Source organism: Phallusia mammillata, chromosome 8 (assembly GCF_965637545.1).
Source record: "Phallusia mammillata chromosome 8, kaPhaMamm4.hap1.1, whole genome shotgun sequence".
NCBI classification, from domain to species: Eukaryota; Metazoa; Chordata; class Ascidiacea; order Phlebobranchia; family Ascidiidae; genus Phallusia; species Phallusia mammillata.
The window spans coordinates 14,113,956-14,136,656 of NC_137259.1; the positions used below are offsets into that span (position 1 = coordinate 14,113,956).

The following is a 22,701-nucleotide window of genomic DNA, read 5'->3' on the forward strand; positions in this document are numbered from 1 at the left end:
CGTTAAAATAATAAAAATTGATTGCAAATTTTCATTGAAATGCAATTGAAAATACTGATTTTTTTGGCTTATTACAAAAATGAAAGCCAATTCTGCGAATTTTCCTGTTTCGTGTTGACTGCAATACTATAGCCTACATCACCGCAATTGACAAAAATATCTGTGTGTTGTGTTTCAAGAAGGAAACAAGATGCAAAGCCGTTTTTGAATTCAATTTCGTGGTTGAATAATAAGTCTGGTCGGTAAGAAGACTGTGGTGCACACTGCACACAACAAAACAACGGCTGTATATAGCTCATGTTTGTCATGTACATTTACGTACGAAAAAAGGTAAAAGTAGGATGTTGGAATGGTCAGCTGCACTACTTGTTTGTACAACTACAATGTCCAAGATCTCCTCTCGAACTGCGTATCTAAAAATTTACGAAAATTCAGATTTGAAACATTAGACCTAGTCTCCTGCTGCACTACGTTGACGCTCTGCGCAATGATTGAGGACAAATCTTGCATAATCATAATAATGTCGAAACAATTGCAGCACAACTGTGCATTGATTCTGCAGTTTTTACCTTTCCTCAAAACTATCAAACAGACAACTAAAATTAAAACATTTGCAGCAAATCAAATGAGATAGCAAGCTAGTATTTTTCTAACTCCATCTAAGAAACCTTCAATAGGTTTTGGCGCGCAAATTGCGGGAAGCAATAGCATTCGGGATATGACGTCACTGTTCGATTGTTGTGAAATCTCGTGATAAATTACTCGAATTGACAAGTTGATGGTTAAATAAAGGCCCGTAAACACTTTTTATCAGCATTGTTGCACCTCATATGCTTCGTTCACACGAAATAAAGAGGAAATAAAAAACGTGCATTTAATCACAGCCAAGCAGTGGACTTATTGAAAACTGACTGATTGTTTACTCTTTAAATCATGCAAATTAAATGATTTCAATTTTTAAACGTTAGGAAAATTTTAAAACCCTAAACATGCTACAAAAAAAAACACCCTGCATGGACATATTTTTTTCTTAAAAACGGGAATTTCCCCAATGTAGAAGGTAGGGTACTAAATCAAAACGAAAACAACATTTGTTTTTTTCGTCTTGCCCTTCTGGTAAAACTTAAAACGTACAGAAATGCTTCGTGAAAATTTCGAAACGACCAAGACAGATATTAAAGGCATGTTTCAGTCCCTATCTAAATCACAAAGATTGGATGTGTTGGAGGCAATTTTCAGTTTGTGTGGGACATCAGAATTAACATATTTGTGCAGTGCGATAAATAGACTGCAAAAAAGAGATTTTATAAGGTTTGTTTTTTAAATGTTATGTATTGGTTCAACCATGATGATTGCGATAATTTTGTGCAAAGTAACATCGTCTATTTGTAAGCTGCGAATATAGTTGAATATTACCTTATAAATAAAAATTTTAGACTTATGTAGCAATGTTTTGTTTTTAGTTTTCTACCTGCAGAAGTTGTAGAACTGATTTTCGGATTCTTGGATTTGAAAACTTTGTCTACATGTTGCCTTGTCAGCAAATCATGGGACAGAAATGTTGAATCTTGTGAAACAATCTGGCAAAAAGCTTGTTCCAGACTAGGATGGGTATGTTAAATAGAGGTAAATAGTAATATGATTTTCCACAAAGCAGTTTGACACAGTATACACCATATTGGTGCATCAAGGAAATAAAGCAAAATATTTACATATCTTGCAAATCCATGGAAATGTAGTAAATAAAGGCAACATGCAGCCATGACTGGTTGGAACATTTCTCCCTCCCAAAATGGTTTTTTGCCCACTATGAGAAAAGAATCACCATACTTATTCCCAATATTGCAACTTTTGTTACTTAATCTTTAACCTATTTATATTTTGTGTATATTCCAACTAAAGTAAGTTACAATTTTTAAATCGTTTTGACAGGACAACCTTGGATCGTCAACTTGGAAGCAGGCTTATGGGACTGCAAGAGAAACTTTAGCCGAAATACAAAATCCAACACACGTGAAGATAAACACTTTGCACTGTCATAAAAATAAAGTCACTGCTGTTCTCAAATATGACAGCAAACTCAACTTAATGGCCACAGGTTATAAATGAAACCATAGCTGTAGAGATTGTAATTATTTTTAATTGTGACACATAAAAAAACCAACTTTATTGTCTAAACAAAACTTGTTATGAGTTTGCATCATCATATTTTGAAGTTTGGATTCAAAACTTTTTCGGAACTCTGTGCATGAACTTAAAACACAGTTTATTTTAAAAAAAGCTGTCATTACTATTGGAATTTACAAAAGGAATTTTATGAAAGGATTATGTTTATCTCATGTTGGACAATTTTATCACAGCATTCATTTACATTCTTTTGCTTTGTAGCAATCACATTAATTGCACACAACAACTGTGCATTTACTGGCAATGTTTTGGACAGTTGGTAATGTAACAACCATTTACACTAGTTGGTTATTGTGTTGGGTACAAATTTTAAATGCAGTGTACCAAATGCCAAAAAATTAGTACTTAAAGATTTTCGTTTTTCTGGCACAATCCAATTATGATTTTTTATACAATCAAAGAGTATAAAACTGTTCCAAATTACCTATTTTCACAATGATTATTGATGCACAATTGGAACTATATTACCCAATGAAATAAAGTGTCCCCAAGAGAAATGAACTGTGCACTACCCAAATGATTCAATTTTTTTTTTTTGCAGGATCAATTGAAGGAAATGTGCAATTATGGGATCTTGACACAAACTTATGCATAAGATCAGTTGATACCCATTCATGTGCTGTCCTTGATTTTAATGAAGACATCCTATATACTGGTACAATTTTACAGTTGAACAATCAGCTTATTGCGCCATAAAGCATGTTTTTTGGCTAATGTCATGGTTTTACATGACATGGTGTAATCACACTCACTTTCAAAATGCATTTTAACTGAATAGAAGTACTTATTGTCACAAATTTACAACATATATAAAAAAAATATTTTTGCTGCAGGCTCATATGACAACACAATTGCAAGTTGGAGATGGAAAGATGGATTGCTAGTTAGAAAATTTATCGGTCATACAGGTGCTGTGTTTTCCATCTCTATTTTTGAGTCTGAGAATATTTTGCTAAGTGGATCCTCGGATCAACTCGTTTATTTGTGGAATAAATCTACTGCCCAAATTCTTCAGGTATATTCAGGCCATCAAGGGTGGGTTTATCAGGCAAGTCCTTCACTATTTTACGTTATTTATGAGCTAATCTGATTTTAGCTCCACACATTGATACAACTAATTGTTTTGGATAGTATTGCCTATAAGGTTGTTGGTTCTCCCACCTGAGGAACATAATGCAAGAATCAACACAGAATTTGCACTTATTTTCCACATTAGGCAGACAGCTTAATGGTATAGTAAAAAAAGTAGAACCAAGCCAGATTTGGCTGGGCATAGATAAAAATAAAGAAACAACAGAAGTTACGGTACCATTCTACCCATTGCTTTGTGTATTTATTTCCATTGTGGGTGCTATGAAATGTAATGAACTTTTACCAAAGCTTTCTTAAAAAAAATCAGACAAGATTCCTATTAGTTATATGTTTGATAACCCAATGAAATGAAACTCTTCCAGGTCATTTTGCAAAGGTGTCTTGTTGCTTCCCCAAACCACTCACCAGGGGAAATTGTGAAGCTTTCATTGGATAAACATGACATTAGAGAATGGTTGAACACAGAAAAGAGTGTTGTGTTAAAAGATTCATCAAGTGAAAGCGACAAAACTATTAGCCGAATGACATTCAATGGCTCACAAATTGCGGCTTGCTGTGGCGAGCATGTTTTAGTCTGGAACTTTTCTGATTATACACTAGCAAGGTACAGCTCTAATGACAAGCATCAACTGAAACATGTATAACAAAAGCAATACTGAAACAACTTAAAACATGTTGCTCCATATCGATAATTGATCCAGAACATTTTTTCATAAACATACAAAGCATTTATGGAAGTGGTGTGTTTCTTTGGTTTAATAAGGTTCAGAATTTAAATTCAGTTCCCAAAAACATCCTGTTTCTTTCCTTGATATTTTTTTTGGTGGTTTAAATCAGGGGTGTGCAACCTGCGGCCCGCGGGCCAAATGCGGCCCTTTATTAAAGGTTGTGCGGCCCGCAGAGACGCTTGGATTTCAAATGTACTGGCAAATGAGTCCAACTGTTACATATTTTTGAGCAGATTAATGCGCCCGATGCTATTTTTCTACGACCTGGCAATTTGTGGCTAGAATCAAATGCGAATTTACTTGTAGTTAAGCATATTTGGGAAGCAATAAAGAAAAATAACCTTGTTTGACACACAGGTGCAGCCCGCGATCTAATTTTGGCAATGGTATTTGGCCCCACAGTAACAAAGGTTGCACACCCCTGGTTTAAATCAAACCTTTCGCCTTTTGCAATTTTTTAATTCCAACTCAAAAGAGCTTTTCTATCATAAAAAAGACTGTAAACTATCATTAGACCTACAACAAAAAATCTCTTGCTGTGATCAATTTTGGGGTTATGTATTGCATTCTTGACAAAATGAGGAAATAATTTTCATCATCTAATGAACTAGTAGTGCACTTATATATTTTAACTTTCTCTGTGTGTGTTTACAGACAAATTTGCATTGAACCTTCCTCAGTATGTGTTGGTGTTGGAAAAAACTGGATACTTTGTGTTAAAAACCATTCATTGCATCTGTTACCTGCAGTTTACAAACAGGTAAGAAATATGTTATTAAAATGTTGTGCAGTGAATGGCCTAAACACCAAATTGCCTGACATTTGGTTATGTCATGACACCATATTTAAAAAAAATGAAAAGTCCTCCAAATACTATTACTTGCAGTTTTTGATCTGCAGCAGCCTGTTTGTTGGTTTTGAATCAGAGCTTCCCAAACCTTTGCGGATTTTGATTACATTTACTAACAAGGCTTGTCACATTTACCTCAAGTTCAGCGTCTATGTTTTGGACAATTATTCTTACTTCAGTGCTTCCTAAAATTTCATTATCATTTTTTAATTGTGTGATGCCATTGTTGGTAATTTTAGCTTTTTTTGAAAAGGGGGTAAATCAAATTTATCTGGTTATTTTGGTGGTTAACTATCTTTAAAAGATTAGGAACCACTGATATATTTAGATTGGCACATTTAGCTAAAAAACATGTGTTTATGTTGAAAAAAAGGTATGTCAATGTTCTTTGTTGCTAGGTTCAACCATTGGTCATTAAAAACAACATATTGACTCAATGGGATCTTCCTCACTATCACAAAACGAACCATGGAAACAATATGGCTATTGGACCAAGTTGTTGGTTGGATGGAAGAACTCCAGTGGATGGGCAAATGTTATTTGCAATAGGTGCACATGGAGGTTGTGTGTGCATTATGACATGGAGAGACCATAAGTGAGGATCTTTTTAAGATAAAAAGTAAAGGCCACTTCAAACCTGCCATAGGCGGTTATTACAGGGGTTGTTCATAGGACAAAACAATACAGTGAAAAAGTGCTTTGGATTTATGGACATGTGGCCCAAGGTCCAGCCTGTGGAGTTGTTGGTTGCATTTATATGCATTGAGATACTGTACTGAGTTCCTGATATGGTACTGGACAAAGTTAATATATCTGTCCCAACTTACCAGCCTATGGTGGTTCAGACTCTGTATGCAACTGAAGTAATGCTTTTGTACAGCTCACAAACACTTATACCGCTCACAAAATGACAATACATGAAAGAAGGTGAAAAATTGCCACAGACCTAAACTAATCAATCACACATCCTCAAATTATAGCTCAATATGTTATTATTGTAATTTTTTCATGACTCACATGACTCAAATTTAGAAGATGTGCAATGTGCAAAACAACAAGTATCCTTAAATGTCCTTTGTGCTCCCTAATTTCTGCCATATGCATCAACTATTCCATACTTCAGTGGGATTATTTATGTAATTGTGTCTGTATTTAAATGTTCAGCTTTGGATATTTATTCTGTGGTAAATGCTAGGCAAATACACCAATCAACTTCAGTTTCTCTGTATTGCAAATATTACATATCTAATTAGTTAGTCCATGCAATACATTGAAAGCTGCAGGTAACATGTTTGGCAAAAAATAGAAAGACAAAAATGAACAATTTGGCACAAATTATTGCCATGATTTTTAAACACCTAACAAAGGTAATTTGGCACAGTGTCTGCAAGTTGGCAACTAGAACAAAAATCAACGGAATTTAACAGTTAGGTTTTGTGGGGGTGGGACAACTTGGCCCAGTCTACGTTGCTCAGAATTCGGAACTCTTGACCAATCTAGGGTTGTGTATTGCATTACTGATCTTCTGTGTTCCAAGTTGCGACGAATTTGTTTTCCCTGCAATAAATTTAGGTAAGTTTTGTTGATGAAAGTAGAAGTAATAAAGACCCATCGCAACTATTTTAAAGAAAATTTCAAATAGAAAGTGGTTTAAATACCCCTTATCAATTTCAAAATGACAACGACATTCTAATTCATTGCTGGTTATTAACATGGACTATATGGCAACAATGAAAAAAAGAGAGTTTGCAATGAACTTTATGTGACTGGTATAACCCAGTGGTTCTTAACTTGTTGTCCATGAAGACTTGTTTGTGGCCAAAGCACATCCATTACATTTGCTTTCAAACTGGATGTATAGTTGCATATAGTTTATTGAATATCCAATACAGATTTTTTTATCCAAGTTAGTGTATATTTATTGTGAAATGTCAGTTGTTTTATTTCCATTCTTGAAATTCTTTTAAGTAAGTAAGTAAGTAATTTATTTTGCGCGCTGTTTAAACGGCAGGGTGGCGAAAGACCCTAAGGTCACCTAATCAGCCACCCTCAATTTCAAAACAGGCAATCAAATGAATAAACAGAACAAAAAACAAACAAGGAAAAGATGAGAATCATCTATCGGAAAACTAGCATACATTTGAGCAAAAAACTAAATCGACAAGCAAATGTACTACAATTGTACAGAAGAAACCAAACTATTTTCAAAGAAATATATTTCAAGCCAATACGCTTGTTGTGGATTTTTACTTTATCCTTTCCCTAACAATGGACTGGTTTGAGAACCATCGGTATAACCTAATATTTTGAGAGTTTACCTTTTCTCTGATTTTATCTCGGTGATTTTGGGGTGATACTGGTGTATAGGTTCTGATTGGTTTCTGCAAAGTGTGTAGAAGTGATGGATTGATGTCAGCTCTTCTTCCAAATGCCACAGATGCTCTGATTGCTTCATGATCAGCACAATGCACTTCTCTGGCCTGTTTTCTTTCACTTGGTGTCACAGCTGAAACAAAAACAGCTGTAACTTAATGTGTGTGTTAATACAATTATGTAGCTTTATTTCAAATGCAAACTTAAAGACAGTCTGTTAGCATGAAAAAAAATAACCAAATTAACACTCTTGAAAAAAATAATCACATTAAATAGATGTAGTTGCTACTAGTTCTATACACCCCATAAGTATGAGATAAGTGGAGATGAATAAACCCTTGCAAAAACTACCTTGTCGATCAAGCAGCTCCACAGAAGGAAGAGTGTGAATAACCAACAATCGATAACCAGGTTCTTGAGCCAAAGGATTGTCAAACAGATCTGTTCAAAACAATTCTATGTTAGTGTTTGAATCATTTAACAAAAGTACCAAGCATTAATGCAAAATTAGCCAATGACGGAATGGTTGTAATCAATTAAAGTTTAAATTCTTCACCTTATTCCAGACAAATGGTGAAATAAAAGGCATTTAGGAGGAATAGAAATGCTTTGTCATTCTAAATGCAGTCATGTGGGACTTTTGGTAAAGTTGGTAAACTTAAATGAGTTTGAGTTGAATTTATTTTTGCTTGTTAAAAGAAAACATAGCGACACAATTGCACTAAAACAATCACCAAGTAATTATGGTATTTAGACAATCATGTAGCGTGGTTAATGTTATCCAGTTTTATACCCCCTGATTTTTAGCAAATTACCAAAACTTCTCACTCAACACTTTTAAGGCTTGAAGTGGAATCAATTCTTGCAGAACTTCATGCAAACTTGCAAGTTGGTTCTTCTGCAGCATCAAGACTTGCATGTATCGCAAATGGGACAATGTGCCTTCAATCTCACAGATCTCATTGCATTGCAAATACAACTCAGTTATCCTAGAAATGCAAATATTCTACATGGTAATGATAGAATTCTCTTTTACTTCGTTGTTGTGAAACAACTTGAAATTGAGGGCAAAAGTGCAATTTCAACATGTTTATTGCTCTAACTGCAGCCAGAACACAAACAACAGTAACTTCAGAAAACAGCTATCTTTACACAGACTATTATTTGTGTTTTGATAAACGTCTTTTACAATGCATCCAAAACAAAGCCAAACGTGAATTTGGATTATTAGGACTGCATTGCCTTTTTCTGAAAAACTTAGAAAGCTGTACCTGAAGTTATCTTTTAGAAAAGATTGATGTGTTTGTTCTGTTAGGAGATGTCTGAGTTTGTTGGAGTTTAACCAAACTCTTTGCAACATGCGAAATCTTCCCAGGTTATTAATTGATGTTAGCTGTCTTTTTCCCAGGTACAATTCAATGACATTGATGTTTTGCTTCACGTTTTGATTGTGCAGCAAAGTTGTGATTATCTAAAACAATCAGAGATAACATTGCACTTAAAAACACACATGTTATAGTACTGACTACTGAGTATGGTACGTTTTACAAAAACGGTAAAACAGGAATAAAATCTAACATAGAAAAAGTAGCCTGTTAATTGTAATTCCTCAACATACCTCATCAACGTTCATGGTTGATTTCAAAATGGCAACGCATCAATCTTCCCGATGTACAAGTTGGTTTTGTTTGAAGAACAAACGAAGCGTCGTATTTCTCATCGTTACTATAGAAACCGTAAAGGCGACACCTACTGTCCGACTAAAAAAATCCAAAGTAGTTGAAATTTTGATTTAGGTGTACTCGGCTTCTAAGATGCATTAAGCAAACGTTTTTTCTTTGTAAACACATTGTAAGATTTTAAATACTTATTAGTATTATAGCATTAGAGAAAAACGCATGTACAAAGTATTTTTGCTTTAAAGGGCCTTGGTTTTTTCAGTTGTTTTTGGTAATATGTGGTCAACAGTATTTTTATATGGTTTCTGTTTCTCAGTTGTTGCTAACGAGTTCGACTGTTTAAAAACGCCATTCTTGTGTAGAAAAACTAGCTTGTTTATCCAGACAGCTAAAATACCTTGCAGAAATGTCTGAAATCGAAGAAACCATAAAAAGAATACAGTCTCATAAGGGCGTGATTGGAATTATTATTGTGAACAACGAAGGAATTCCAATTCGCACAACCTTGGACAATTCCACTACAGTTCAGTATGCGGGTCTTGTTCATCAGCTGACGATGAAAGCAAGAAGCACAGTTCGTGATATTGACCCTCAAAATGACCTCACTTTTCTTCGACTTCGTTCCAAGAAGCATGAGATCATGGTTGCACCTGACAAAGATTACTTGCTCATTACCATCCAAAATCCCAGCGAGTGACAATGTACTGCTTTAAAAGATTTTATGACTGAAATTTGAAATGCTGTTTGTTGTGTTTTTTATTACTTTGATTGATTTGTTACATATATCTTTAGTGGCACATACTGCTACAATTGGTCTTGATATCATCTGGTACAATTACAAAACCTCTGTATTTTTCAATGGCTAAAATTACTTTGAGTTTCTTTGTGGATCTAATGCTACAAAATTAATTCAACTTGTCATTGTTTGCTGTCATTTGCAAGTGTTTTGATTGATAAATGTGTTTGTATCCTATAAACCTTGTTATTGTTGTTCACATTTGTAGTTGTCACTTATGACATTTTGTTTTACTAAAGTAGGAACTGTCAAATACTTTGATTGTTAATAAGTGCACCAGTAAATGATGGAAAATGGGTGAGAAATCTATAATAAAAGTAAGTTCCATTTTTCAAATACAAACCTGTTTTAAGCATGTTAGATAGATTGATTGGCTTTTTGAGGTTAATTATAGAGTTGTTGCTTTTGCAGGTACTGTGGATTTCAAATGAAAATGTTCTGTGTGGATTCATTTTAACATCTTATACTTAAAGATTTGCCCACAAGATGACATTTAAGTAACAAAGGGAATGAATTTGATGTATGTATCATCATGAAGAGTTTTGTATGTTCGATATAGTTTTCTAAGAATAATCGATACCAAAATGTTTGTCAGAACTTTTTTATAGTGATAAAATCTGGTTTTATATCTAACATGATATAAATAGATATCTAACATGATATAGGTTTTATATCTAACATGATATAGACTGTGATGCCTTCTTTTGTTGTGGTCTGCAAATTGAAGCTTTTAAAAATTTAAATGCTATTTTTTAAGTTATTTTGCTTAACATTTTTTAAACACATGTTGGGACAAATTATTTATAAAAACCAGTATACTGTTTGTTATTATGTTTTCAAATGACAAGTATATCAATTTAAACTCTTGCTGCTAAAGTATGTTTAAAATTGTTGTTTTCATTGCAGACAACAAAAAAGACAAAAAAGTTTGCAATACTAGTTATTCCAAGTTTCCAGTACACATGCTTTTATTCTTGTTTGAAAAGTGCAAATTAATTGCTTGATACGTTTATATAATTTGTTAAAAGCATTGCGTACATTCATACCTTGAGTACCACCCCACATTTCAAAAATAGTGGAGCTTGACATAATGAATGTGTCTGTGTAAAATTTGTGGGTTATAGAAAACTTGCTGTTCAGAAACTGCTATCCACACTGCAAACATTGTTTTTTTTTTGTTACTTAAATCCAGTATTTTACCAACTTGAAGCTAATCCATCAAAGGAAATTAGTTAAACCCTTATAACCATGATATGTTTTAGTGCAGATACAAATTTGCAGAGCAACCATAAGACACAAGCGCTATAATATTGGTTCAAAATATGCAGTGTAAATTTTGTCACAATGTTTCCTAATATTGAAAGTATTTGTTTCTCAGGTTTTATAAAAATTACAAATTAATTCCTCTTTATTAGGGTAATTCGTGCTATGAGATATATTCACTGTGTCATTTGTCACAAACAAAAAACCTTTTGCGTGTATGTTTTGCCTGTATTCTGTATTTATTACTGTATGTTTTAATTGGCACCGCGAATGACAATTCCATGGCAAATATAGTCCAAGTACTGAAAATGTTGAAAACAGTGTTTTATTCCAAGCTTTACGCTCTTGCTGGCCACAATGTCAGGTTCTTATTTCACCAACGACTGTTTGAATGTGCCCCAAAAGCTTTCATGAAAAGTCTAGCAGTTGGAGGCGTACGCCTACCTGGCCAGTAATACAAATCCAGATATCACATCAGTCCAGTTTGCATTATATCCAGCCAAAAAGTCGGCTGGATTTCACGGCCACTTGTCCATACATTTTGTTTTTGTCTGGCCGCATAAATTTGTATCCGAGACCATTGCTCATGTAACCCCGGTTTTAACAAAGATAACTAAGATTGCATTTTATATCAAATACAACAAAAATCGTTCAACACAACCTTGTTGATCGGAAATGTTTTAGCCGTTTAACAATGTGATGAGTAAAATCCGATCTGATATGTAACACAGAACAACAACATTGCGTTGTAATGCAACCACCACAACTCGAGCCTTCTTGGAATAAAATAATGTCATGTGCCAAGTTTGTAATCAAAACAGGCATGAAGAGTTAAGTTGAGTTTATTTCGCTTGGTGAAGGAAAAGATAGTTAGGTTCGTGGAATACTTTCGGAGTTTGCAGTTCCAACCAACCAAATGCATGCGTCCAAAATATACGACCCCAATGGCGCGCTCCACCAGCAACGATAATCCAATTCCTGATTTGTTGAGTAAAGCGTGTTAAACAAATTTTTATGGTTTAGGTTTGTATTGTCGCTTGTGATGTTTGCGAAACTGTCACGCAATAATATTAAAATTGCCGTCGTTTTACTTGGCCTATGATAGGAATAATAGAGCACATAATTGCTTTTCCAGGAGGCTCGTACATGTTCCACATGTAGCCTATTTACAGTTAAAATGTGACACAAATTGACATCAACAAATATTGTAGAAGGACATAAGCTCCAGCAATCTCGCCAATTTACTTTGTAGAGCCCAGTTTGCGTTACGGCCAGGCCCTACGGCAGGGGCGGGCAACATACGGCCCGCGGGCCGGATCCGGCCCGCGACGGGATTGTGAGCGGCCCGCAGACAGTTTCTGGTCTTACATGATATAACGTGGCCCGCGGCCACAGTCTGCCGAATCCCCCACTACTTGCTTACTACGTCAAATTATAGTTGTAACCAGGGATTCGAACCGCTTGTGATATGGGTTCGGGTTCGGTTCGGGTTTACTTCGTTTTGTTTTTAAGGGTTCGGGTTCGGTTCCGGTTTTTAAAAATGTATATTTTCGGGTTCGGGTTTTGTTCCGGTTTGGACAAATTATCCGGTCCGAACCGAAAAATCGTTTTAATTTTATAAAAAAAAAAAAAAAAAAAAATCGTTTTAATTTAATTCTACCCATTATCTACCTGGCCTTATCAAACTCCAAAAAAATTTTGCCCTTTCACTGTTATTTTTGACACGTCCTATAAGTGTTATCTCGCGTATTCCTTAGTGCGCTTTTTTGAAAAAATCACAAAACATAAAACAGACTGCATTTTTTACTGGTTCGGTTCCGGTTCGGGTCCAACGCCAAACAAAATATGGGGTTCACCTCCGGTTCGGGTTTTTAGAAAATCGTAATTAGCGGTTCGGGTTCGGTTCGGGTTTAATGAAATTAACCGCTCAAACCGGTTCGCAGGTTCGGGTTCAGTTCCGGTTCGACTTCCTGGTTGTAACAAACAGTAACGCTCCCCAATAACAAAAAAACTTTCCCGCCGTTGTTACCATTGCACCATACATCCATTGTTACTACATAACTGCCAACCTCGCGTGTGGCCTGCTTTCACGGTTTCCTTTGTTTCCCCACGTGTAGTGTGGTTAGTGTTTCAGCAGTATCTGAGTCTGTGGTGTATGCATTAAATTTGCTGTGATGAATAATTTTATGTTATATCAGTTAGATTGTTTGGACTGTATTGTAATTGCGACGTTCTTGATTGTATTTAGTTTAGGTGGTCAAAAATCCGTTTTAAATCACTGGATAAATACGCGATTAATGTATCGATTCACGAATCCGGCCCGCCAAGTACTTCATTTTCCCATATCAGACCCGCCGACTGGAGAAGTTGCCCCTGCCCTACGGGAACGGGTGAAGCTAGTACGCCGTACCAAGACCCATACGAGTTTAAACGACCCACAAATATCAATTTAAAATTGAAATTAGCAGTTACGCATGTGTTTTTTGCTGTTGATAAAAATTCGTTGTTCGCAAATATTGGTCCTTGAGCAAGGCATAAGTGCTTACCAGCTAACAAAACGTTACTTTTTGGGACAAAACGTTACTTTTACTTAAAAGTGTCGACTCCAGAAAACGTAGATAGGACGTTGTAAGCAACGTTTTGCCATTACGTTTTTTGCACGTCTAGTTTAACGTGACTATACCACCAGATAAAAACGCATTTCCATGACGTTGTTGAATTGCGTTAAATATGCGTTGAACCAAACGTGATAACGAACGTTTAAAATTACATTTGTATGACGTAACTCATGACGTCATTTTTACGTAAGAGTGTCTACTCCATACGATGTAGATGTGACGTGGTAATTTACGTCAATAATACGCACAAGTAAACATGAGTACGACACCTAACAACGCCGATCCTAATTACGTGTTGACATGTTTGCACTTTTAATTACAATGTTTAAAACGTTTGCAGCTTTCTAACTAATGCTAACAAGTGAACATGCCAAGGAATTAAAGTAGGAATATAATATTGATGGTGAAAAAGTGAAAAATCACAGTAGTACAGAATCAAAAAGGGTTAGCAGTAAACAGCAAAAAGCGGCGAGAAAGTATATGGCATTCACTGAACAATAAACCAATATGTATGACGACTCAAACAAATATGTAGTCTGTAAATATCTTTAAGGTTTTCATTGCATTGTGCTAAAACATTGCCTTATAATATCTGTTTTACATGGCTTGTTCATAATACAACACAATTGTAGCGTAATTACATTGCTGTCGATAGGCCCATGTTTGACCTTCGACGGCACGTCGTTGCTGTAGATACTGTAGTTTTTGTGGACGTCGCAAAATTCGATACTTTTAGTGGCGTTGCTTCCATAAGGAGATACTTAGCATTTTTGACAGGTAACCTCGGGAATGCACCATGCAGCTTCGTGTTATGAAAGTTACCAACACAGCCCTTAACGGAGCACGATTCTTGAATTGAACATTATCCACAACAAACTTAGACATTGCAAACAAAAACCATTTGAGTCCCAAACTCACGACGTATCTAAAGGGACGTTTGTAGCGGCCTCTCTCACTACCGTTATATCGTGTGCCTTCATACTACAGCGAACCGGACAGATTGCCTTCTTTCTCTGACTCTCGTCTTATGCGGCGTATTCGCTCATTGTGTTATTCTATTACGATGTACCTCGAATAAACACCTCGCTACATTTGGTGACCCCGGGGGTCATGTAGCAGCCTCTCTCACTACCGTTATATCGTGTGCCTTCATACAGCGAACCGGACAGATTGCCTTCTTTCTCTGACTCTCGTCTTATGCGGCGTATTCGCTCATTGTGTTATTCTATTACGATGTACCTCGAATAAACACCTCGCTACACATTTCCCGAATTCCGGATACACTGACAGTCAATGTATGTGGCTCCGATAGGAACAGGCGGATATCCAAAAAACGTGCTCAGTCAAACTTGATACGTTGAATTATTTGGTTAGATTGACAAGGAAGTTAGAGCCAAACACAGTTGAGATACCCATGAAGAAGTTACGTCCACAAGAAACAATGTCAAGACTGTGGCATAATGAGAACCGATAGTCTAATCGGTAAAGACCAATGTTGTTGTACAACCTAACAAGTAAAATATACTTACGAAATTCATATTATGTAATGCGATTTTTAAAGTCACAGACTGCATAAGTAAAGAGCAAGTCGCACTCTAAATGAAACATCGTGTCAAATAAGAAAAAGAAACACAAAGGCATAGTAGAAATTGAGATCTTTCCTTTCAAAGCTGCAGAGACTTAGCCTATTTACCATGAAACGATTTACATAGTCTAGCTCAGTGTTTCTTAACCTTTTTTGCGCTCGTACCCTTTGAGCTTTCATAATTTTTCTCGTACCCCCTGTCTACAATGGCCGACGGAGTAAATAAAATTGTAATAATAGGAATTAAACTCAGTATATTTATAACTTGGGTGTTGAATGCATGCATTAAAAAAGTATTGTAAGTAGTACAAAACTAACCCGTTCTAGATATACAAGAAAGTAACTTGTTACGCATTCTTCACAAATATACCTAAATAGCGTATAATTTCACCCTGCATGCCGTACCCCCTGCTTTGATGCTTCGTACCCCCAAGGGGTACACGTAACCCTGGTCTAGCTTGTGTAGGCTCGCACGACACCGCGATGTTTTGTATGGACACGAAAGAAACATTAATCATTAATTACTTTTATATTCATAACGAATTTAAACTTTTCTGTCTAAAAATCATACCCTTTTTGTACACGCACACACAAATTTTAATGCAAAAATATACAAGCCAGTATTTCATGCATTGTCATCTGAAAATAGACACGAAAAGTAATAGAATTAGATGGTTGGTGTGTGAAAAGGGGGTCCGGAATTGCTTATGAGGCACTTACGCGGTTCTAAACAAAGGGGGTCAACCATACCACAGTATTATTACAAAAAGTCACTTCCCGCTCTTTTTCAACTGTGGGTTGCACTGATTGTTAAACTAACACTACTTTTCATCTCAACTTACAGCCACATTGGTAATTGTTGTTCGGCGCGCGTTTATGACTCCAATTTATTGATGGTTTGAACAGTAATTTTGCATCATCCCTTCATAGTTTTATTTCTATGCCGATGACAAAATATCAAAGCGTAATAATGTCGTACTTTCTTGAAATACTGGGTTTTATAATTTTGCCCTTATCATATAAGCTTATTATGTACACAAAGAATTGTAATGATCACAAAATGTCAAAACGTTATAATGTGGTACGTTAATGGAATACTGGGTACTATACATATTATGTACACAAGAATTTAAATGTTGACAATAAGCACACACGAATCACATCACATTAATCAGGGACGCGTGCTGCTGAAAACTTTTGTTATGTAATTAATACAACATGTACATTTAATTGCAGAGATATTTATTGAACTTCTTTTTAAAGGTGTGGGCCTGTGTGTTTTTAACAATTAGATGCATATCCCAATGCATCCATCTCTCTGGATAACTGACACATAGCACAGGGCAAGCAAAATGATGAAACTATGCAGTCGTCACAAATTGACCCCTGAAATAAAACATAATTTGTTGTGTACAGGTTTGAAACAACGCATAACGTTCCGCAAACCAAGATTCGCGTAACCAGCATGGGTAAATTTTACATAATCTTACAACACGTTGATCTAAAATTTAAAAATGCACGAAAACCTTAAGGCGCCTTTCAATTCAAATCCAAATTTGGCACTTTTACTATTCTTACCTGAATATTGTGAGTCCCACGGAATCTGGATCGCATTGCCATATGACCTCCTGGGATACAGCCTCCACCGTAACCCGAACAGCCAACACAACAGTTTTCGCCCATTCTTGTAGAAATCGTACAATAGAAACAGTTGCCGAGAAAAAATGCACACAAACCTGAAAGTATTAAACATTTGTGTGACATTCTGGTCTTCACAGATCCAAGCTGATTGTAAAACTATTGTTGAAAAATCAAATGTAAGTTAGATGTGTTTTTTACTATTTATATTAAATTGTTTATATTATACACATGCTTTGTAATTATATACATTGACTTAGCAAGTGCAACAAACATATCGATTTAGAAAAAAAAAAGCCTTTTGATTTCTTGCAACGCCAAAAGTTATTTTGGCTCAACTGATTTAATTTAAACATTCACTTGTCTCTGATGTACTTGTAGGAATAGCATTTAACCGCTAGGTGACAGAGTGGAGAAGTAAATGCCCGAAGTCTGTTTTCTTGCTTCAGTTGCGAGAATTTGAAAAAAAATCTTTCAACGGGCATGCTATTGTCATACATGTTTTCAAAATTGTGTTGCATTGTTCGGTTGTTGAAAGTGTAAACAATAATTAACAAACATAAAAAAACAAAGAAAGTTGGTCCTAGAAGACCGAGAAAATCATTGAATTTTAAAAAGGCGTATGACTGTTTTGTTATTTTTTACACACACGATGTACAATGGATATTTTGTACAATATCTAGCACTGTTTACAAAACTGTAACTGGATAAAAATAATGTGTTTTGGCTCATAACGTTGTGGACAAAAAGTTGTGTAACCTTTTAACGCAGCGTGTCTTACTAATCAATTTAAAGTTAAAAACTAATTTCCCCAAAACAGCATCTTTTAATGGTTTTTAGTAGTGATGCACCGAACCCGCCTAAAAAGGTTCGGGCCGAAACCGAATATTCCAAAAGCGACAAACAAAAGCGAAAACATTCCTTTCTACCCGCAAAAGAAACTAAGTACACGTCTAGGGGAACTTCCCATGGTAAAGAGACAACTTTCAGGCAAAACCAACGAAATCTCAATCATCTTGCACTAGCAAATTGACTTACAGCTTTTCATGTCATTAAAACAGTCGCATTGTCCAGAACTCCACCCTTTCATTCCAGACGGTTGTTGTGTCACAACGGTGGTTGTGACTTGTGAAACAGGCTGCTGCACTACAACTGCTGGTTGACTTTGATGGTATGTTGTTGTGTATGCCATCTGAAAAGTGTACAACATCAAATTGTCGCAATCTTTTTGCGCCCAAACGGGTTTACAGTTATAACTATAGTCGTATTTTATGTTATGTAATAAACTTCGGTAATTTGCAAATTAACGTAAAATAAATAACATTTTAAACAAAAGGAAACATAGAAGAGCTTTTCCGAGCACGTGTGTATTGGTTTAAAAACTATTTTATAATAGTGGATTACAAAGCTGGACTTCCAGGCATTTCGAAAAGTATTAACAATACAGGGATCGCAGAATGCTGATCATATAACAGTGGTTCTCAAACTTTTTTGACCGCGACCCAAATTCGAGTATTATGAACATCTCACGATCCAAGCCTCAAACATCAAAAAGTGTAACAGTTACGAGGCCACGTCGTCGCCGCATAGGAGTCTGCTCATGTCAAAATGGCTGCAGGTTTAACGAGTTCGATTCGACAACACTACATAACACAACACACATTATGGCTTTGTAGTACCACGATCATTGATAGAAGTGAATCCCAAATCTAAAAATGTTTCCTTGTACGAATGCTTATTCATCCTTAAACGCTAACTGTTACATCTCCACGTTCAGTTTCGCATGATTAACTTTTATTCCCCGTGCTAGACGTCAGGGCCCTGGAGAGAAAAAAAATATGCTGGTGCAAGTCAATTTCTGGGCACCCCTTTGAACATTATTTGTGTGCTGATGATCAAGCGTTTAATACGTTTATTCGCCAAAAGAACAAACAAAAGCAAGCTAGCCGCACTCATTAAACAGCTTGGACAATAACGTCAAACCTTTACAGTTTTAAAAACCTAAAATTATTTTTACTGCATGCACTATAGCGTTCGTACAACAAAGTAAACGCTCAAAAGCAAATATTGGTCTTGACATGTACTGTGTTCGCTTAAACCAGGGGTCACCACAAACTTTTTTCAGCGCCAAGACATGGTATTTCTACAATCCCAAAATCTGGTAATGCGACTGTTAAACTGTATAGTTCAAGGGTCGGCAACCTTTTAGGCGACGCGTGCCAAAGGCTGAATTTTAAGACCATGGCATGATAAAAACTATAAACAAGCAGTGTAACAGGTTAAATTGTTACTTCAATATAAACACACAAATCGGCTGGCGTGCCATAAAATACCTCCTAGCGTGCCAACCTTGACACGCGTGCCAGTGATTGCCGTCCCCTGATATAGTTAGTCTCATCTTACAAGCAATGCTTGTATATTACGTCACAAGTAACCTAGCAATTGTTTGCGCACAATCAGCACTTGTAGTCTTGTCTGTGATGTAACAAACTGGCTTTGAATCAAACATAGGCGTTGTAATCTTAAGAAACAAGGTAATATCAATTCCACATATCGCGACAGGAAAACTTTCGTAGGGAGTAGTTTAATTTTTGAATGTTACAAAGTTACCAATACGATTTCGCAAACCAAAAAATATGGTCGAGGGCCGGATGAAATGACCACAAAAATATAAAATATATATACTCGGTATACCAACAAAAATACCTACAAATCGCACAGTAAAGTTCTGCTATTGTTTGGTTAAAGCCAACTGAACAGGTTATCTGGTAAAAGATTTCCTGTTTTTGTTGGTATACCGAGTCAAGCCAAGACTTTTCACAGCTGAGAAGACTCAAGTCAAGTCAAGCTTTCGAAAAATGTGACCTAAGTCGGACATGAGACCCCATTACTGCTAATTTGTTTAAAATAATAACTGCTTTGACGGTAATTTTCACAGGTACGTACAGACCAATTAAAAATGTTAATACGAAGGGTCGAAGGCAGAGAGCAAAGTAAACGTCTTCACACACACACACATAACTGTCGCTTTATCGTTTATGTACGTTAACAAATATGGTCCAATAAAGTACCTCGCTTACTACCAAAGCTGTGACCAAATCAAATACGTGTAACAAATTCTACGTCCAGAAAACTCACCAGCACTATGTAGGCAGCGCAAATGTGCATAATTCTTATCAAACAACGGACACAACTGTGGCACAATAAAGTAGAAACATCAATAAGAGATCTCGCTAAAATTCGCGCATGCACCAACGTAACAATAATAAAACTTGTTGCATAGAGTTGCACTACAAACAAATCAAACTCCACATTCGGCGATCAGCATCAACTTTTTTCAGTTTCTAAATAATTTTAAAAGTACACATTTCATCACCCTGTAATCTTCAACTTAATAATTATGGGCCCCCTAGACTCCCATGGGCCCCGGTGCGGCGCACCGGCTGCACCCCCCTCTCGTGGGGCCTGCTAGACGTAACAATCACCATGTGCGTGACAGTAAAATTGGAAGGCTATTGTCAGTATGTTGCAATGATTAGTTCATTTTGCTGTACAACGTGGTCGAGTGTGGTGACTTTACTACTACTACATTAAGTTAATTCGTTTGTGTTTACTTAATGCAGTAATAGTTCGTTTGGACATATTTGAATCACCATAGCGCGACCCATTTTGTGACCCTGCGCGACCCATGTTTGGGTCGCGACCCATACTTTGAGAACCACTGTCATATAACCTCACAATTGTAAGCTCGTTAATTTGGACATCAGTAAACAAAGGTAGGCCAAGCAACCCGTGGGTTCTTTGTTCTATGAAACTGGATACGATCCTTGTTGTTGATTCACCAATGGCAACGCAGTGTGAGGTTTCTCAAATTATCAGTGGAATAATTGAAAACCGTTGGTATTTGTAATTTGTGAGTCCCAAAATTAATTTTGACACCAACTCCAAAAACAGCAAGTCTCCCGTGAACTTTATTATGCAGACAACAGTTAGGTAAAACTCTTCTTTAAACTAGTAAAAAAACAACTGTCGTACATACCTTCGTTTGAATGTAGTGTTTTTTCTACAAAACAGATTGAATACTGTGTATAATATGCTGAACAAAATACAAACATCATAAAGTACGTGTTACTTGTTGTAAATACAAAAACACATTTTTTGTCTGACTTTTTTAACAGTACTTGTACATAAACAAAACAAAGCCATATTGAACCCCAAAGCTTTAATGGTTGCATTGCCATAAGGCTGTATTATTTTCCGTATGACACTCAACAAAATCCCACATCTTTTTGAAGCAGCTATCAACGATCCCAATATAGCATCTATAGCGCACGGACATTCTTTATCCGCCCTTTATTTTCAAATAACAACTCAGTTCTAGTTGATTGGTAGACTTCTCTTTCTTTTCATTATCTTTTTCTCCTCGCCTCATTTTGATGGTAGAGCTACTAACACTGTGCTTCACCTTTGACCCGACCTGAGAACTTCTGGTAGGTGGCGCAAAAGAGCATAGGCGTTTATGGTGCTGACTCAGCAATTATTCTTACCATAAACCCAAATTGCTGTAACAGCACCATAAACGCCTATGCTCTGTTGCGCCACCTACCAGAAGTTCTCAGGTCGGACCAAAGGTGAAGGTCAGTGTTAGTAGGTCTACCCATTTTGATTCGCATCGCGAATTTCTTATAGCAAGCCAAATGGCTTCGCACTGTTAAATTGAGCCGAACACCTTGTAAATAAGAACATTTTCTAAGAGCAAACTTTATGCAAATCGCAAATCTTAAGAAATTTATTTAGTCGCACATTATTGCCTTGTTTCACAATCAGGCAACAAAACCGGTCAGAAATCGTTCATTTTTAGAGATTTGATTCTATACTTTAACCTGCTGCGCATAAAATGCCCAGAGTGGTGGTTGACAAAAGCGCCAAAAAATACAAAGCAAAAATGCGCAGCAATAAAATTGGGTATACCGGACTTAAGTGTTTGAAAACTACCTAACAAGTGCTTTCATCTTTATTTCACAACAAGGAACAGGACTGGGTTTAATTTGTAAATATGAGATCAACAACAACGTTTTACCAGGATCGTAGCAATTAGGGCTTGGTAACCTGTTTTGCAAATGATAACATTTACCAGAATATTTGCGGAATTGTCTTAAATTCAACAAACAAGTTAAAACTTACAAAACCAATAATAAACTAAACATCGTTAAAATATCGTTTAAATTTATATCAAAACAACAACAAACATTGAACGCTAATTTTCTCTCATTTTGCTAATTTTCTCTCAATTTTCTGCATTCTTCCTACATACAAACTGATTTTTACCAGTGGTTTAAGTTACAAACAGTACGATTGGACAGTTGAAAATACAAGATTTGAAATGTGTGCCTTTCCTGTTGATAACAAAAGCAGGGAAGTGCTGGGCGATACAGCCTTTTTCCTGTCACTTTGTAACGCTGGATTGACTTTTTTCAATGGGCAGTTTAAGTACAATTTTGCAGTTTGGATGATAAGAAGGCTGCTGCTTGTTTTTGAACTGTTGACTCAAGTGTTGCTGATAAACAATGTAGCTATCAAAGCGCATAGAACTAAGATGTGGGCATTGCAAAACAATACAAAGCATCGCAGACATAAATATGAAACCAAATTCATCTTTTGTACCTGTGTTGTTGGCAACCATAGTTACCAATAAATAAGATTTTGTGCACTATGATTCTTATACCGTGTCGTCATGGCAGTTTTAGATTAAATTCATTTCCTGTAGGGCGTTTCCAAAACAGACCGGTCTTGACTCTTGAGTGCCCAGTTCTTGTTTACGGTTTGGGCGCTTTGTTTGCGCCCCTCACATTGAATCTTTTCCAGCATAAACAACTATGTTGTTTTGACCAG

At 36.2% G+C, this 22,701-nt stretch overlaps 4 protein-coding genes across 5 annotated transcripts; 2 read left to right on the plus strand and 2 right to left on the minus strand.

Annotated features, from left to right (window-relative positions):
* Window positions 1-1,046: 1,046 nt before the first annotated feature.
* LOC145204960 (F-box/WD repeat-containing protein 2-like) lies at window positions 1,047-6,068 on the plus strand. Of its 2 annotated transcripts, none has more exons than XM_080077578.1 (8): window positions 1,047-1,311; window positions 1,464-1,611; window positions 1,933-2,098; window positions 2,729-2,842; window positions 3,021-3,202; window positions 3,642-3,883; window positions 4,662-4,767; window positions 5,256-6,068. In XM_080077578.1, exons 1-8 carry the CDS (start codon window positions 1,139-1,141, stop codon window positions 5,454-5,456), a joined length of 1,332 nt encoding a protein of 443 aa, XP_079933704.1. In that variant the 5' UTR covers window positions 1,047-1,138; the 3' UTR covers window positions 5,457-6,068. The 2 variants fall into 2 exon arrangements, with proteins under 2 accessions (XP_079933704.1, XP_079933703.1); XM_080077577.1 differs by having other exon boundaries at window positions 3,021-3,235; window positions 5,256-6,066.
* LOC145204961 (leucine-rich repeat-containing protein 72-like) lies at window positions 6,066-8,977 on the minus strand. The gene is made up of 6 exons (XM_080077579.1): window positions 8,849-8,977; window positions 8,502-8,701; window positions 8,059-8,219; window positions 7,582-7,671; window positions 7,176-7,363; window positions 6,066-6,414 (listed from the first exon to the last, which is right to left on the minus strand). Exons 1-6 carry the CDS (start codon window positions 8,861-8,863, stop codon window positions 6,268-6,270), a joined length of 801 nt encoding a protein of 266 aa, XP_079933705.1. The 5' UTR covers window positions 8,864-8,977; the 3' UTR covers window positions 6,066-6,267.
* A 228-nt stretch (window positions 8,978-9,205) lies between these two features.
* On the plus strand, window positions 9,206-9,913 carry LOC145204962 (dynein light chain roadblock-type 2). The gene has a single exon (XM_080077580.1). The coding sequence runs from the start codon at window positions 9,316-9,318 to the stop codon at window positions 9,604-9,606; it is 291 nt and encodes a 96-aa protein (XP_079933706.1). The 5' UTR covers window positions 9,206-9,315; the 3' UTR covers window positions 9,607-9,913.
* Window positions 9,914-15,746: 5,833 nt separating this feature from the next.
* Window positions 15,747-22,174, minus strand: LOC145205180 (cornifelin homolog B-like). Its single transcript, XM_080077842.1, has 4 exons — window positions 20,849-22,174; window positions 17,848-18,001; window positions 16,750-16,907; window positions 15,747-16,557 (listed from the first exon to the last, which is right to left on the minus strand). Exons 2-4 carry the CDS (start codon window positions 17,999-18,001, stop codon window positions 16,453-16,455), a joined length of 417 nt encoding a protein of 138 aa, XP_079933968.1. The 5' UTR covers window positions 20,849-22,174; the 3' UTR covers window positions 15,747-16,452.
* Between the last annotated feature and the right edge of the window lie 527 nt (window positions 22,175-22,701).

Coding starts and splice junctions, on each gene's coding strand:
- LOC145204960 (XM_080077577.1), top strand. CDS start 1,139: ATGCTTCGTGAAAATTTCGAAACGACCAAGACAGATATTAAAGGCATG. Junction 2,843..3,020: donor TGAAGACATCCTATATACTG/GTACAATTTTAC, acceptor TTTTTGCTGCAG/GCTCATATGACAACACAATT. Junction 3,884..4,661: donor TCTGATTATACACTAGCAAG/GTACAGCTCTAA, acceptor GTGTGTTTACAG/ACAAATTTGCATTGAACCTT.
- LOC145204961 (XM_080077579.1), bottom strand. Junction 7,672..8,058: donor TCAAGCCTTAAAAGTGTTGA/GTGAGAAGTTTT, acceptor TGTTTTGAACAG/ATCTGTTTGACAATCCTTTG. Junction 7,364..7,581: donor GGAGCTGCTTGATCGACAAG/GTAGTTTTTGCA, acceptor TTTTTGTTTCAG/CTGTGACACCAAGTGAAAGA.
- LOC145204962 (XM_080077580.1), top strand. CDS start 9,316: ATGTCTGAAATCGAAGAAACCATAAAAAGAATACAGTCTCATAAGGGC.
- LOC145205180 (XM_080077842.1), bottom strand. CDS start 18,001: ATGGCATACACAACAACATACCATCAAAGTCAACCAGCAGTTGTAGTG. Junction 16,908..17,847: donor TTTTAATGACATGAAAAGCT/GTAAGTCAATTT, acceptor TAATACTTTCAG/GTTTGTGTGCATTTTTTCTC. Junction 16,558..16,749: donor GTGGGACTCACAATATTCAG/GTAAGAATAGTA, acceptor GTTTTATTTCAG/GGGTCAATTTGTGACGACTG.